The sequence below is a fragment of the Mastomys coucha genome, unplaced genomic scaffold, assembly GCF_008632895.1.
Source record: "Mastomys coucha isolate ucsf_1 unplaced genomic scaffold, UCSF_Mcou_1 pScaffold22, whole genome shotgun sequence".
Classification (NCBI taxonomy): Eukaryota; Metazoa; Chordata; class Mammalia; order Rodentia; family Muridae; genus Mastomys; species Mastomys coucha.
In genome coordinates, this window is record NW_022196905.1 from 95,901,062 (window position 1) to 95,918,792 (window position 17,731).

The 17,731-nt window shown below is 40.2% G+C and overlaps 1 protein-coding gene across 7 annotated transcripts in view; it reads left to right on the forward strand.

The window, feature by feature from the left end:
• Window positions 1-17,731, forward strand: part of Ptpn13 (protein tyrosine phosphatase non-receptor type 13) — a 192,125-nt gene that overhangs the window by 77,550 nt on the left and 96,844 nt on the right. For 6 of the 7 annotated variants that reach the window (XM_031337024.1, XM_031337025.1, XM_031337026.1 and 3 more), the window contains exon 7: window positions 3,913-4,455. The exons of the other annotated variant lie outside the window; for it this stretch is intronic. In XM_031337024.1, coding sequence (XP_031192884.1) covers window positions 3,913-4,455 — 543 coding nt within the window. The remainder of the gene's footprint in view (window positions 1-3,912; window positions 4,456-17,731) is intronic. 7 annotated transcript variants of the gene reach the window in all.

The window sequence follows — 17,731 nt, forward strand, 5'->3', positions numbered from 1 at the left end:
GGACCCTGTGCCGTGCCCTGGTTGGTTAGATGTCTGTGTGTTTGGTGGGGACCCTGTGCCGTGCCCTGATTGGTTAGATGTCTGTGTGTTTGGTGAGGATCCTGTGCCGTGCCCTGGTTGGTTAGATGTCTGTGTGTTTGGTGGGGATCCTGTGCCGTGCCCTGGTTGGTTAAATGACCCTTTTGGCGTTTTACTTTACTTGCTATAAATAAAGATGGTTATTGTTTCTGAAAAAGTATCTTAGCTTTCATTTCAAGATACTAGAGGATTCTTTTCCAATATATATTGTTTATATGTGGATAAAAGTACAAAGTGAGGTTTATCTAAGTTAGTTTTTAAAATGTTTTGATAGTAGTTAAGTTATTTTTAAATCCTTCTTGCAAATCCTCATGTCTCTCTGATGTGTGCCACACTGAGTAAGAGTCTGCTCTTCCTGTACCAGGATTTAAACCATGAGACTATATGCTTACCGGTGCAAAGAGTCCATCAGGTTCATCCACTCTCCTTTTAGGACAGAATAATTACAGGAAATTATTTATGAATGTCAGTAGCAATCTATAGTAGCCCGTTTTTTTCATGGACTCACATTGAGCATTTAAATAATGAGACACGAGATTGGCAACTTGGTTTTCTGTCTTTCCCCTCTGCTTCTCTTACTCCTCCTCTGTCCCCCTTGTCTGTTCTCCCCCTGTGGTCGCCTCCCTCCTGCCATCTACACCTCTCTGTCCCTAGCCCTCCTGGAGTGTCCCACTATCCGCCCCTCCTGCCAGTTATATGGTACATGTACAGTTGTCTGTGTGCTACTAGCTCAATTAATAAATATAATTCTATATATTAATGATTAATTATTTTGGATGGTTTGGGTTCTTGCAGAACCTCTCAAGAATGATGTAATATTTTTGTTCTAGTCCATACCAATCAAGGATCTACTGGGGAAAAATCACCTGCCATGCCATGTTTAGTGTGTGAAGTCTTAAAGGCTGTGAAATGTTAACATAATATGTTTAATTACTTTTAGTGGTTCAGAATTTTAGTGTTTCAGACAATAAGTGTTACATAGTCATTTTAGAAGAAACGACTAGAGACTGAATTGAATCTATGTCTACTCTGCAGGCATATACTAACAGTTTATTATGTGTTTTTAAATGAGAAATTATGTAAGTTTAGTTTTCTGGACATAGGGAAAACCCGTGGATATATTAAGTGCACTTGGTTGTATAAATGTTCAGTGAATATCTTTTGATTGTATGAGCATGAGAAAGAATCTTATCAAAATGTTAAACAGTGAAATAGAGTAGAATCTTCACACATGACTGTTTCATCGATGTCACTTCTGCCCTTCCACCCCACATTCCTGACCTCTTCTATTGTAATGACTGTTTCGTGTATCCAGCTATGTGTATATGCACACACACACACAGTCTACTGAGTCCCTTTAGCAGTGGCCATCTTTGTGTGTCCAGGACTGACCACGTATAATTGGACAGTTTATTTAGGATCCTGTCACGGAAGGAAGCTGATCCTCTCTCTCTTGTCAGCCATTGATGGCCTAGAGTTCTTCATCTCAGGACAGGTTTTGTGGAATTTCCTTCTGTCCATGTTGACATGTCAAGTAATATTGTCAGGAAGCCAATACTAGTCAAGCAATCACATAGTTGGATGTTCCTGGAAGTATTTTCTTACAATATCTGGTTCAGCAATGAGCATCTTGGTTCTTGGTACTTACAGTACCTCTGCCCCCATTTCTATGATGTTCCTTGAACCTTACATTTAAGGGTTGCACTGTGGATGTATCAGTTGGGGCTGGACACTTCACAAGCACAAAGTCACCTTATACCTTAAGAAATTAAGTTTGATAGTTTTAAAATCCCACTTATCAAAAAGATATTATTTAAAGGATCATTAATAAAAATTTATAAGGAAAACACAAAAATAAGTGGAGTGTGGGCGTAGTTCTGAACCTGATACTTGAGAAAAACCCAATCTTTGGAAACCCATTAAAGGATTAGGAACATTCAAGAGTAGGTTGAGCAGCCTAAGCAGGGAAACCACTAGTTACGGATACTGGCAGCTGGCCAGGCAGTGTGACTGGACGCTGACCCAAGCTGCAGGAACTAGTGAACGAAAAGTAAGGCATTGGAAGATGGTGGTCAAAGGAAAATACGATGATTGGAAGAGGCTGTCATGACATGGTTTGCCTTCTGAGAAAAATTAGATGATATTTCTGTGTTAATGGGAACAGCTCTATAAAAGGGGAGAGATACTGGCACTGCGTGTGTGTGTGTGTGTGTGTGTGTGTATGTGTGTGTGTGTGTGTGTGTGTGTGTGTGTGTATGTGTGCTCGCATACAGCAGAGAAGTTAAGCAAAAACAAACACTTTTGGTAAAGTAAACAGTGAGGGAAACTCAGATTACATGCTGGGGCCTGGCCTCCACTGCTTGGAAACATCATGTTTGAGACAACAAGGAAAGTATCAGTACGTGGGTGGGTGGGTAACCTGAGCCACGGGAAGGTGAGGAGGCACGGAGCCACAGGAAGGAGCCACGAGAAGGTGCTGTTGCTTTGGTGGGAAGTGAAGTGGGATCACCAGCTCAGTGTCCATGAAAGTGGGAATTTGAAGAAGAGGGAAAGTGAACTCACTGTAGAAAGCGAGTTTACTGTTAACACATGTTATTAATGGAACAAAGTGGCTGAGCATGAATTTGTGGTGTGAGTACCCGGCTTGAATTTTCTAAAGTTTGCTTGCCTAGAGTCAAGGGACCAGAAAGAAAGAGAATGGCTCTTATTCACATGTGGCTTTGGGTAAATTTGTTATCAAATAATTAAAACTTACAGTTATTACTGTGAAAAGACAACTAATTGCTTCAAATGAATTTGCAAGCAACTTCTTGTTACTCAGAAAGATCTAAGTCGTGTTATATAGCATATTTGCTTTCAAAGAGAAATCTCAGAATATACCATAGACAGTTGTCAGGGTTTTAGGACTATTGAGGTTGTAACTTTAAAATATTTTCTACATTTTTTTCCAGTACTGACTGGACAAATACCATTTTGGGTGCTGAATATGTGGGTTTATATAATTGATATAGCTGGATGGACATTTTTGGTATGTCTCAAATAGGATAAATACTTAGTTTTATCGAACTATAAAGATAAACCTAAATTTAGTATTGCAGCTAGTTTTTAGTCTATATCTCTATATATCTGTTATGAAAAATTGGATTTCTTTAACAGTTTCAATGGAAATGATCTGGGTTTTAGATATAGTAAAGTTTTCTAAAAACATTATCTAGTTATAGTAAAATCTTGAACTTAATAATTCTATGCATTATAATTTTCTTCCTAGCAGAATAGAAACAATTCTGTTTTTCAATTAAATATATCTGTTTAAAAGATCAAAGTACACCAGGGTTTTTTACTTTGGAAATGCATGTTTAAGTATTTAGAAGTTAAAAGTATATTTTAGGCATTATATTATTCTAAATCCTTTCATAGGTAATTGCTATTCTACAAATGTCGCTGCCATTAACGATTTAACTTCATTTTAAAACCAAATCATTTCCCTTTGATGATAGAAATAATACCCTCAAAAGTAATTTATTTCAATATCACTCAGGCTGTCTCCTGGGAGGTGCTGTGATGCAGGTATAGCTCAGTGGCTGAGTTCTTGCACGTACAAGGGCTTGGGTTCTATCCCCAGTGTCGCACAAAGTACAGAGAAAGAGGTACTGGGCCTCAGGAATGTTGGTGCTCAGCAGACTGTTTCTACCCTGGGCATCTGAGGTCGTCTGTCTCCCATCTTCCACTGGGTCATTTGGAGAGCTGACAGCACTTTCCTTATCAGCTGTATGTTACATTCTAGCTGGTTTTCTAAAGATTCTGCGCATACATGATAGATTCTTATCATTCCAGGAAGAAGCTCCACTTCTGATGTACTAGACACACACAAGGCTCCACTCTCTCAGCAGACCTTTCTTAACAAAGGGCTTAGTAAGTCTATGGGATTTCTGTCCATCAGAGACACACAAGATGAGGAAGATTATTTCAAGGATACCCCATCTGATAATAATTCCAGGCATGAAGATTCTGAGACTTTCTCTTCCCCTTACCAGTTCAAAACTAGTACTCCACAAATTGTACTTTTTAAGAAGAAGACGTGGGCGTCGTCCATGGACTTGCTTTGTGCAGCTGACAGAGACATTTCTGGAGAGACTGGCAGATCCCAACACTGTGACCCTGAGACAGTGACAGGACGGACATCGATCACTCCTAGAAAAAAGGAAGGAAGGTACTCTGATGGAAGCGTTGCCTTGGATGTCTTCGGCCCTCAGAGGGTGGAGCCAGTGGTCCACACCCGAGAACTGCCGACCTCCTCTGCCGTGTCTAATGCTTTGGACCGAATTCGAGAGAGACAAAAGAAACTTCAGGTTCTGAGAGAAGCCATGAATGTAGAAGGTTAGTAATTCTCTGTTTGTCTGAGAGATAAATGAATTAAAATATTAAGCCATTCCACCAGTCTAATTTCCATGGCCAGGCCTTTGCATCTGGGTCACATTGACTCCTGCCCACTCTGTTCACTCTCTGATTAAAACTCTTCTCAGGGCACTACAGAGCCGTGCTGCAGGATGCTCCTGGCACCTCCCAGCGTACTTTTAAATCTGAGCTCCTCAAGGGTCTGGCAGCTTTGAGTGTGTGCTGTCTCTTTGGAGACTCCTGGTGCTGAGAAGCTGTGGATGAGATTCAGCCCATGGGGTGAGCGAGCTATGCACCAGGTGGGCTCCAATGGCTCCAATCTGCTGGCTTCTAAAGCAAGACAGGCTGCACAGTGTGAGGACAGCACAGCTGATATGAAACAACCTTTGGGATAAACATTTCCAAAAGCATGGTATCTGTGTGTGTAGATGTGAATAAAGCCAGTTTAGACTTTTCATGTCTATGAGTCGAGCGAGCATCCCTAGACTGAGTTATGCCACCTTTAAAATGAACCTGCAAAAATAGTTTAGTTAGATAATAAAGGTGACGTGCTTAAACAAGTCATTCATCTCATTTTTAATTGTGAAGAACTTAAGATCAACTTTGTAAGTTAGATAGCAAGGTCTCACTGTGTTCCTTTGGCTCACCTGGAACTTGGAAATAAGCTTGCCTCTGTCTCACCAGTGCTGGTGCTCAAGGTGTGCACCACCATGCCCAGCACATGGTAAATTCTTACCATTCTATATTGTCTTAGTCAGGATTTCTATTCCTGCACAAACATCATGACCAAGAAGCAAGTTGGGGAGGAAAGGGTTTATTCAGCTTACTTCCACATTGCTGTATATCACCAAGGAAGTCAGGACTGGAACTCAAGCAGGTCAGGAAGCAGGAGCTGATGCAGAGGCCATGGAGGGATGTTTCTTACTGGCTTGCTTCTCCTGGCTTGCTCAGCCTACTCTTTTATAGAACCCAAGACTTCCAGCCCAGGGATGGCACCATCCACAAGGGGCCCTACCCCCTTGATCACTAATTGAGAAAATGCCCACAGCTGTGTCTCATGGAGGCACTTCCCCAACTGAAGCTCCCTTCTCTGTGATAACTCCAGCCTGTGTCAAGTTGACACACAAAACCAGCCAGTCCATGTATTAAAACTGTTTCCAAAATGTTCAAGTCATATACAAAAAGAAAATCAATACATTGAATTGAATAATGTTTGAAACATAGAGATAGTGGCTATTTTGGCATAAATGTATGCAAGAGAAAAAGTGGATTTTCAATTAAATATATGTACACGTATACATACATACACACACACACACACACACACACACACACACACACACACACAAGGACACATAACACACAGATACCGCTGCCCTGGAACTCATATATTGATCAAGCTGGCTGAATCCTGAATGTATTTGAGGATGAAAGCTTTGTAACTTGACCTGTTTCTTAGTCACAACTGCATTGTCCTTTGTCATAGCCATTAGAAAAGCACTTTATAATGCTTTCTACTTAGAGTAAGGAGTACATAGCTGTCTTCTGTGTGTGCAGAGGGATGCTTGTTCATGTGTGTGCAGATGCATGTGTATTTATGTGTATGTGGAGTCCAGAGATCAGCCTTGGGTGGTGTTCTTCAGGAGCTAGCCACCACCTTTCCTCAAAAAAAGACCTTGACTTTTAGCTATGTACATATGTGGGGGGCGTGGGTGTTGTAAATTTAAATACAGTACTCTGAAAGGCCAAAGACGTCAAATCCCCTAGAGCTGGGAGCCATTACATAGGGGCCTAGAGCCCAACTTGGTTCCTTGGAAGAATGTATGTGCCCATAGCTGATGAGCCATCTTTCTGGCTTCTCACTGGATTCAAGGCTATCTAGCTAAATAGCAAGACTCAGGGGTCTGCTTCTCCTCCCTTATCCCCCATGCCAAGGTCTCCCTGCCCACATACAGTGCTAGGGTTATAAACCTTGTCCCCAAGCCTGGCTTTTACGTGGTGCCGGACACCAAACACAGGTTCTCTTGTGTGTACACTTAACCAGTGAGCTGCCATGTCCCCACATCCATAGCCATCTCAGGCAGTTGGTTCAGTACAGTTATTCCACAGACTGCCTTCTTTCTGCTAAAGGCTTGCTCTGTGCTGCTTAAGTTGAAGCATGTGCTGTTTTAGTAAAAGACATATTGCAGTATTTTCTTTGACTCGGAAAGTACTAATTAACAAAGAATCTAGAATTATGGAGGAAATAATGGATATGTGATTGATCTTGTGAACATGTATAATATGTATTTATAAAGAATTAGCCTACTTTATAAGGTCATAGAATGTATTCTTTACATGTTTGTGTGAGTGCTTTATGTGTATCTGCACATCATGAGTGTGCTTGGTGCCTGTGGAGGACAGGAGAGAGCATCAAATCCCTAGAACCAGAGGTACAGATAGTTGTAAGCTGCCTTACAACAAGGTGGGTGCTGAGAAGCACACCCAGGTCCTCTACAAGGACAGCAAGTGCTCCTAACTTGGCAAACCATCTCTCCAGCCCTGGTGCTATGTATTCTTGATCTAAAATTGTTTCAAGTCTTTCAAAGATGGGAAATAAAACGATAGGTTTGTTCACTTATCAGTTTTAGCTTTTAGAATTGTAACAGCACAGAGCAGGCCCCTCTTGTAGCTTAAGAGAAAGGACTGTGCCTCAGAAACCATGCCACCCACCCCCTTCAGTGTACCATAGCAGCAGTTACTGTGTGACTAGAACTGGCTGTGCACTCACCAAGACACCATAAAGAAATAAGACAGCTGTCTGGCGCAGACAGACGAAACTATTACATGCAGCCCACAAATAGTGATGATGAATGCAGTCGAGGTGAATATATGACATTTAGAATGAGCAATCACAGAGCTGGACATGATAACTCATGCTTTTAATCCCAGCATTTAGGAGGGAGAGAATGGCAGATCTGTGAGTTTGTCTACATAGTAAGTTCCAGGCCAACTAGGGCTACCTAGTGAGTCTCAATATCAATAATAATAGATAATAAATAACAATAATAATAAAACTATGGAACTCAGATAACTGAGGGTAAGAACATTTTTTCTGTATAAAGGAACAGAATTCATAAAAACAAATATTATAAGGAGTTGGGTATGCACGCCTGTGACCCATAGTTAGGGGCAGAATCCTACAGATCCTGAAGCATGCTGGCCAGCTAAGCTGGAGCAGCAAACTTCCAGTGTTGTCAGAGACTCTGCCTTAAGGAAGTCCAGGGAAAAGCAAGAGTCCAAGTACCTGTTGTCTTCTCACCTACACATGTGCAGGCACACATGCTTGTATACCTGCCTGCCTGCCTGCACTGCACACCACACACACACACACACACACACACACACACACACACACATAGCACACACACACACAGCGCACATCCATAAACAACACACACAGCACACATACACATATAACACACACACACAGCACACATGCACACAGCACACACAGTACACACACACATATAACACACACACATATAACACACACACAGCACACACACACATACATAAACACACAGCATACACATACAGCACACACACACATAGCACATACACACACAGCACACATACACATAGCACATACACACACAGCACACACGCACAGCACACATGCACACAGCACACACAGTACACACACACATATAACACACACACGCAGCACACACACACAGCACACACCCATAAACAACACATATAGCACACATACACATATAACACACACACACAGCACACATACACATATAATACACACACAGCACACACACATACATAAACACACAGCACACACATACAGCACACACACACATAGCACATACACACACATAGCACATACACACACACAGCACACACAGCACACATGTACACAGCACACCCAGTACACACACACATATAACACACACATATAACACACACACAGCACACATGCACACAGCACACACAGTACACACACACATATAACACACACACATATAATACACACACAGCACACATGCACACAGCACACACAGTACACACACACATATAACACACACACATATAACACACACACAGCACACACACACAGCACACACACATATAACACACACAGCACACATAGCACACACACACATATAACACACACAGCACACACACACAGCACACACACACACATATAACACACACAGCACATACACAAACACACAGTACACACACATACACACATGAAAAAGAAATAATGTCTGTATATTGGCTTTCAAAGATTATTTGCCTTAGTATTTTGAAAGTTAATATTTGTATGGATTAGTAAAATTGTTTATATTTGAACCTTGGTTTGAGAGTTAAAGAGATCAAATATTAATTGAATGTGAAATTTTAAATTGTACTGTGGTTGTAAGCATAATGTATTTTGTTTGAATAAATAACTTTTAATTTGACTACCTATAACAAAATACATACAGCATGTGATCCATTTGTCTCATGAGGTAGTTTCATGTTTTAATAAAACTCACATATGCCAACTTGAGTTCAACCAGGTATTTCCTTTAAGATAATACATAGTATTTTTAAGCCTTATTTATTCATATAACTATCTATACAAACATATAACAAGCTTATACATTCTACCCAAATCTTGAAATCTTATGTTCGTTAGAGGATATAAACAAAAGGAAAAGCTTTCTTTTTAAAATTACAACATGCTTTGAATTGTTTCATAACTAGACATTTTCCATTCTGAATCTCTCTGCTGTGAATATTCCAAAACCATTTGCTGTCACTAAAAACCTGCCCTGTGTTTTTCCAGAAGATATTTAAAAACCCAATAAACAAAACCTGAGACTATGGGTTTGTTGTACAAATACTTACATCATCCTGAATAAGCCTGTATTATTATATTTAGAAGTAGCAATAACTCATGCTTGCCTTACTAGCACATCATTTGTGGGAACATTTGAGGTATAGAATTCAAAAGCAAGAGTCCTGGATAGTCATTAGTTAGGGGCTGACTGGTTTTCAATGGGGCTGTTTCTTTGTAGATGAGGTAATGGACATAGGCTAGGCAAACAAGTGCAGCGGATGTTTTAACTAGTGCACAAAGAAAGAGGAGAACAGAAATGAATCCTGTTTGTCTCACTCAATTCTCATGAAAACGGGGGCTTTATGTTCAATAAGCCAGGCAGAACAGTCTGTGTGGCTAATGTACACACTATTTATATTTGTGTATTTCTTCCGTAAATACTCGTATTTTAGGTAATTTTAAAATCCTCTATTTAGTCTTTTGTGATCTTGAAGCTGACAGCTGCTAATGGATTTCGGTAATTTTAGGATTAGATGACATCTTAGAGTCCATCTTTCTTCAAACACTGTTTTGGGCTTTAATAGCGCACTCAGTATCCTAAATCTGACTGAGGACTGAGTTTCTGTCAGTTGGAAGGTGGTTATTTCCTTTCATGCATCTTCACAGTTTCAGAATTGGAGGATGGTTATTTCCATGGATTTCAACAGTTTTGGCTAGAGATTTTCTACTGTTAGTTCAGTTAAAAAAAAAAAAAAAAGTCCTGGGGCTGGGGATATAATGTCGTACCACACCAACCTTAAGTTTGATCCCCGGCACCCCCAAAGAAAAATGACTTAAATGATTGAAACATAAACATAAAAACAATTTTAAATAACCTAACAGAAATGAAATTGCCAAGTTTAATTCATTCTGTTAGTGTTTCAAGGAGGGTCATAGAACTGACAGCCCACACAGGAATCTTCAACTGCAGCGCTTCTCTGGTGCAGACACATCCTCCTGAAAGGGTCTTTATCTCTCTGTCAGCTCCGTAGAACCCCTCTGGTGTTGGCCATTCAGCTCACCCATGGAGTTTGCACCTTCCAAGAGTCTAGGTGTATTTGACTCTCAGCTCATTAATTGCCCAAGACTCATACAAATGAATAAATAATAATGATTTACCAAAAGAGATACATGAGGCACTTTTTATAGTCAACCTGTATTGAATCTGGGACTCTTCAAACTGATCATAGGATTCTTTCATTGCTCATCCAGATTTCAGGGAGAGACCCTGATACATTGGTAAGAGTTGTTACTGCCTGGAAACTTGGACATTGTACTAACTACCTAAAAAAGACGGTCTCTCCAGAAGTCTATACATTTTAATATAATGGAACAGGATAGCACTGGGAAAGAAAGGGTGGGAAGGAGACTGGGTTTTGTCTGCAAGTTGCCCACCTGTGCCAGGGTTGAGAGCCCATGGCGGCCTTACTCTCCTGTCATGGGTACTCCATGAGGTGTGCCCATGGAGGAACATTAGAGGCCAGTCCTGCAGCTGAAGCAACAAGGAAAGGACCTGTCAAATGCAGTGGTTGTCAGTGAGTACTCCAACTTCTCTGGGAACAGTGAGAACGTTAGACTCAACAAAGATCCTATGAAATTATAATCAAAGCTTAAAGATTGTAAGTTATCACCGTTAGGGCAACACATAAACTTTCAGATAGCTCTCTACAGAAAGCCAGACAGAAGACACAGGATTCTGTGATTAAAAACAGTTTTAAATTTGATGGCATGTTCTTTCCTTTACTGTTAATTTCACTTTTTAAAAGGGTGAACTGGAGAGGTGGCTCAGTACTTGCTGCTCCTCCAGAGGACCCAGGTTCCTTCCCAAATGCCCACATGATGACATACAAATGTAGCTCCAGTTACAGGGGATCTGACACCATCTTTTACTTGGTGGACATGCATGTGCATGAATAAAGCACATACACACATAAAACACAAATAAAGGGTTTTTAAGCTTTATTTATCTTTATGTTTGAGTGTTTTGTCAGCATGTATGTATATGTAGCATGTGTGTACAGTACCTGCTGAGGCCAGAAAAGACCATCACATCTCCTGAAACTGAGGGTCCAGGTAATTGTGAGCCGCCACGTGGTTGTGGGAACCCAACCTCAGTCCTCTGCCAGAGCATCTGGTCTCCAGCCCCAGGGTCACATCTTCAGTAGAAAGCTGCTTCTAATCTGTTCTTTGGTCTTTCTTTGTTATTGCCAAATGTTTTCATTTCTACTTCCTGAACTTCACCTTAATAGCTGTGAAGTTGTCTGGTTGTCACTAGGACTCTCTGACAAACGTCTCTCATATTACAATTACCATTCATAGTAGATTCTTCATTGTGACAGATCAATAAGGAAGCAGGAGTGTGAGGTTCCGCCAATGGTCAGAGCTACACTGCAGTTTGCGTAAAATATAACAAAGGTAGGACAGATATGACCAATTTCTACACAAAAGGCAGTTAAATATTATTTCTTTAGTAAGCTTTGCCATCAGTCTACCTCAAAATTGGATATTGTGTCTTTCTTTTAAGGATTATATCCTCTGGTCCTGGCACAATGTTGTTGTCTTGACAGCCTTGTCGATAGGTCAGACATCTGTTCGGCAGCTGGAATCCATAAGCACCTATTCTTAATTTTGAGGTTTCAATATTTCATTGGAAAAGGTTCAGTTTTCAGTTGTTTACTTTATAGTTACCTTTAAGAAAAGCAAAGGGATAATGCTGTCATTCCCAGAAAGAGAATTACTGTTTGCCTAACATGTTCTTGCTAATGTCAAAATACTAGCTATAAACTATTTGTTTCTCTACCCTATTTCTAAGTAAAACAAAAATAGAAAGAAAGAAAGAAAGTAAGTAAGTAAAAAAACACAGTTAGATTGTTAGCTCAAACCATTCCATGAGGTAAAATAATAATTTTAAGCCTCTATTGCCCTGGTAACTGATCCACAGATCTGTCATCAAGTAGGGAAGTTACAGGGCTGGAGAGATGGCTCAGAGGTTAAGAGCACTGACTGTTCTTCCGAAGGTTCTGAGTTCAATTCCCAGCAACCACATGGTGGCTCACAACCATCTATAATGGGCTCTGATGCCCTCTTCTGGTGTGTCTGAAGACAGTGACAGTGTACTCACATACATAAAATAAATAGATCTTTAAAAAAAGCTGGGCGGTGGTGGCGAACACATTTAATCCCAGTACTTGGGAGGCAGAGGCAGGTGGATTTCTGAGTTCGAGGCCAGCCTGGTCTACAGAGTGAGTTCCAGGACAGCCAGGGCTACACAGAGAAACCCTGTCTCGGGGGAAAAAAAAGTGGGGAAGTTACATTATTAGTAAATGGCCCATGGATTCTAGATACCAATGGCATTATTAGAGCCCTCCAGTTACAAGTGGATGTTGTATGTTTGAAGCACACTATTGTGGACGAAACAACACATTGGTTGAAAAGAAGGAAGGGCGTGAAGTGCTCCCAGGGACTGGCGTCACGGAATAGGACTATTAAGTGCAGGAGATGCTGTGTTTGCACGATGTCTACCTTTGGAGCTGAGAGCGACATGAGGCTAGTCTGCAGCTGTGTGCCTGATGCAGCTGATGAACTGCTTTATCTTTCTAACACAGCTATGGTGGCCAGGAGCCACCATAGTTCAGTGTATCTACATCATTTTGTGGGAGACTGGTATTAGAAGCATTTGTTGAAGAAGGGAGAGAGCAACAATTACTCTTTGGTATAATTCACAATAAAATGACCATAAAGTGACCATAGATATTTCTTTTAATTTATCAAATGGAAAAAAATATTTTTAAACAATAAGGAGCAAAACCAATACAAAGTTTCTTTCTTTTTTTTTTTTTTTTCTAGACAGGGTTTCTCTGTATAGCCCTGGCTGTCCTGGAACTCACTCTGTAGATCAGGCTGGCCTCGAACTCAGAAATCTGCCTGCCTCTGCCTCCCAAGTGCTAAGATTAAAGGCCTGCACCAGGCCAAACTTTCTTTTATCTATATGGCTAGTAACAAAATGTTAGCTTCAGAGCCACCAAAACAGAAACAAAACAACTTCTTTTTGTTCAGAAGGCAAGTATCTAGATTAAATCAGGCCTTAGAGCCCTTCACTTGGAGAGTCCATTTGGCTTGGGCTCACACAGCCTCCTGAGAAGCACAGACTGACAGATCTTAGATGGCTCAGCTGTTAAAGGCTAGGCTCACAACTAAAAATATAAGTATATATGTTACAGATAAGTCTCACTAGCATCAGTTCATCACAATATATAAGATGCAGTAGTGTGTTTGTTTCTTTGTTTGCTTTGTTCTGTTTGGGGTTTTTCTTTGTTTTCTTTAAGACAGAACCAGCCTCTAACTTGTTTAGGTGATCCAGCTGAGATCCAGCTGTTTTCATCTGCAAGCTGTTCTATTTCTTCTAAGTCCCTCTGTCCCTTGAGTAATGTTCTGTCATAGGCAGAGGCTAAGGTGGTCCCTACATGCCTGCCTGTCTTTTACGGTCTCTCTCTATAACACCTTCCTACATCTCTGTGTGTGCAGAGGACATAAATGAATATGTACTTACACACTTATATATAAGTAAATGATGCATGAAGGACCTCCCATGCATTCTACATATGTTTGCATATACAATATGAGAAAGTCTCATCTGTCTATCTAACAACTAAGCCATATGGGGCTGTAGCCACCCATCCTTCAGACTGTCAAATGTTTCAGGCATTGCTTAGTTCAGGAATGTTTCTCTTATCCCTCAGTTCAGGACGGTGACCCATATTCATTTAATTTTTAAGTTTGTTTCTTGTCTTGAAAGCCTCAGAAATCTGTTCTAATTCCCAGCTTATCCTTGGCATATCGCTCCTGACATACACTCAGCATGTGTTATTATAACCCATATGCTGCAGGGTGACTGTTAAAGAACTGTAGTGCACTCCATGGTGCTGCTTGCGAATGGGATTATAATAATATTCTCTGGTCATTTGAAGAGGTGGTGAGAATCCTCTCCTGGTCTACTACTCTAAGACTGAAGTCAAATACTCTGGCCAGTGAGGAAGAACAACAGAATCCTGGATGGCCCTGAATGAGGACCAGGAGTGACTATGTAAGGCATGCCTCAGATATGGCCCCTGGGGGAGCCAGACACTGTTATTTCTGTCATGCCTACTACTACATAAGCTTCACACATGTGGAGTAGTCTGGGTCACAGTTGCTCCATATATCCCTCTTCACTTGATACACTCATACTCTCAAACTTTATCACCAAGATTAAGTTTTACAGTCCTCATGATCATCTCTCAGGGGCTGCTAGAGCATGCTCTACTGACCAGAGCACAGTACGGTGCAGAAGACTGGACCTAGAGAACACACGAGAGACACAGTCACAGGTATCCTGATGTCACTTCTGACATATGAGCACAGGCTCGTCCAGTTCATAATACCCCACAGGGCAACTTATGTTTCTCTGATGTTTAATAATTGAAGTATTTCATTTATTAGGACCATTTTCTTTAAAAAAAAAAAAAAGAGGGGTGCACTTTAATCATTAGAAACCAGAAAAGCAGTCACTGTTGTCATTGTCTCCAAAACTGATATTGTAATTTGAGTTCTATATTAAAGGCAAAAGAATACCGTTGCTTGAGTTGACTGAGGGGCACCTTCCTTATGTCAGTAGTCGGAGCGACTATGTGCCACGTGCTACCTTTATGTCAGTAATGATTGACTGAAAGAGCTTTGTGTAAGCCCAGAATCATATGCAGATATTCATACTTGGAGTCTGGAGTATATGTTACAGATAGTTACTTCATAAGGAGTCTGATGCTAAACTTGTAAGCCAGTGTTCATGAGCACATGCCATGATTTCAAGCACTTAAGTCACTAAGTGTGCTATTGCACTAGCAGAGATTGTGAATCTTGGCTGTAAAGAATGAGACACTGCCTATTAATTGCTGTCAGTGAAGTCAGTGTGACCAAGAGTTGGTGTCAGTTCTGTTCACAGGATGAAGCTGTGAATAAAGGGGAAAATGCTCTTATTATGCAGAAGTAGTGTAAGGAATTCAGGACACTCTTCTTTTTGAAAAAGTACTGTATGTAGTATTACAAAATGTAACCAAAATTCTCAAAGTCATTCTTGTTTAATGCCTATTTGTTCCAGTGTTTCATACTGTACAGATGATTTTGGAGAGAGAGAGAGAGAGAGAGAGAGAGAGAGAGAGAGAGAGAGAGAGAGAGAGTGTGTGTGTGTGTGTGTGTGAAAAGCACAGTTTGGTGACTTTGACCATGTGCCTTTCACTGTTCTCAACACTGTGTTGACTTCCAGAACTTCACATCTGCTGTGTCTGAAAAACTATACACTCACAGCCAGTCAAAAATAAAGGAAGTTCTCTGAAGAATGAGATAACCTAGAATAAATGGACCCTGTGTACCAGTTTCTTCATTGAAGGTTTTATGTACACATTTATAGGAGATAAAACATTATAAACCAACAAATGAGATATAGAGTAGTTTAACGCACCAAAGGTGCATACGTACTTCAGTCATAATGACAGAACACAGTTTCCCTACTACACCAAGATAACTGTGGTAAAGGTAGTGGCCACATGGGAATTTTATAAAATGTATATCTAGGTGTACATATTATAAGTCCATTGCATATGATCACAATTTTTATTATTTAGAAGACTTTGTAATATTCTGTAAATATGTTTTTAGAAGTATCTTTGGGGTTTTTAAAAATGGGTTGAGGTTTAGGGATATAGCTGAGTTGTTAAATGTTTTGGGGGGCACAAATGACAATTTCAGTTTAGTCTTTAGAACCCGAACAGAAGTAGGACATGGTAGCACACATCAACAATCCCATTGCTGGGAAAGTAGGGACAGGCAGATCTGTAGGCTCACTGCAACCCAGCCTAGCCAGACCCCGTGCTCCAGCCTCTATAGCACATGTGCAGATGAGCACACACATGGGCATGTGCACATACATGCACAAACACAGAATGGTCTGATACCAGCTAAGTTCTAGTTGGTATTGAGAAATGTGTATATGACATTTATATTGTTTATATTTATTTTTTATTGATTTGTTTTATTGCATTATGATGAGAAAAGATACATAATTATCTGAATTTGCTAACATTTAAAAACATACTTTCGGTAATAGAATTACATCACATTCTTCTTTCCCTTTTGTACCCCAAATCCTCCCAGAGATCCCCCTTCAATACTTGCCATGCCTTTTGGTCTTTTGTCATATTCTTTAAAATTTATGAAATAGTGTAACAATAAAAATAAGTATTATAAAAGTTGTTTGATATGAAACAACAATCAATTGAACAGTCTCATGTAGATGCTTGTCTACAGCAATACTGAAAATACATATGTTTCTCTCAATATAAATTTTAAATAACTCCAAACATATTAACTGTATATTTTAAAGTACTACATTAGTATTAGTTTTTTTAAATGAACATAAATAGATTTTTGTTTGTTTGTTTTGTTTTTAGTAGAGCTTAAAATCTTGGCTCTTACTGTGGTACAAGCCCAAAATAAGAACAATTTTTAGACATTGGAGTTCATTGTAATAAGGCTGTACTTCAATGACTCTCACATCACCAAAGGATTTTACCTCTCTAGTAGCCAAGCTAAGAGTTGACAGTTCTGCTGTGCCAAGGAATGAATTGTAGGCACGATTTTTGGATACGGATTTCTTGCTATGGTTAAAACTATTTGCCTGGAGTGATTATCTTCATTCTCAGCCCATAGGGAACAGGTTACATTCGTTAAAGAAATGGTATGTGTATTAAGATGGTCTATCTGTGAAGTCGTTCGCCACCTATTTCAATGAACAATGGTTCTGCTTGGAGAGTGGCGCAGACATTAGGTGAGGGTAAGAATCTTGTTCATTGGCTGTGATGATTTTGAAAAGCATTCACCTTAGAGAAAGAGTAACTTATAAAGTCCTCTTCTTCAAAATTGATACGGTAATTACAAACATCAAGCAAAGAATTCAGTCTCACTCTTTTTTTTTTTTTTTTTTGGTTTTTCGAGACAGGGTTTCTCTGTGTAGCCCTGGCTGTCCTGAAACTGACTCTGTAGACCAGGCTAGCTTCTAACTCAGATATCCGCCTGCCTCTGCCTCCCAGGTGCTGGGATTAAAGGCGTGCGCCACCACCGCACGGCTCAGTCTCTTTGTTGTTCTCTTACAAGCCACCTCCCAAATTAATTGTCTATGTTTCTTTTGGCTGTATAAATAATTCTGAAATATGTAAGCTGTTCTGAAAACCATAGTATAGTGTAAAAATATCAAATAAACAATCCTACTAAGAGAGAGGCTGAGATAGGAGAAGCATGATTTCACCTGTTTGATTGTGTTTTCCTGTAGTTCTTTAAGGGATTTTTGTGTTTCCTCTTGAAGGGCTT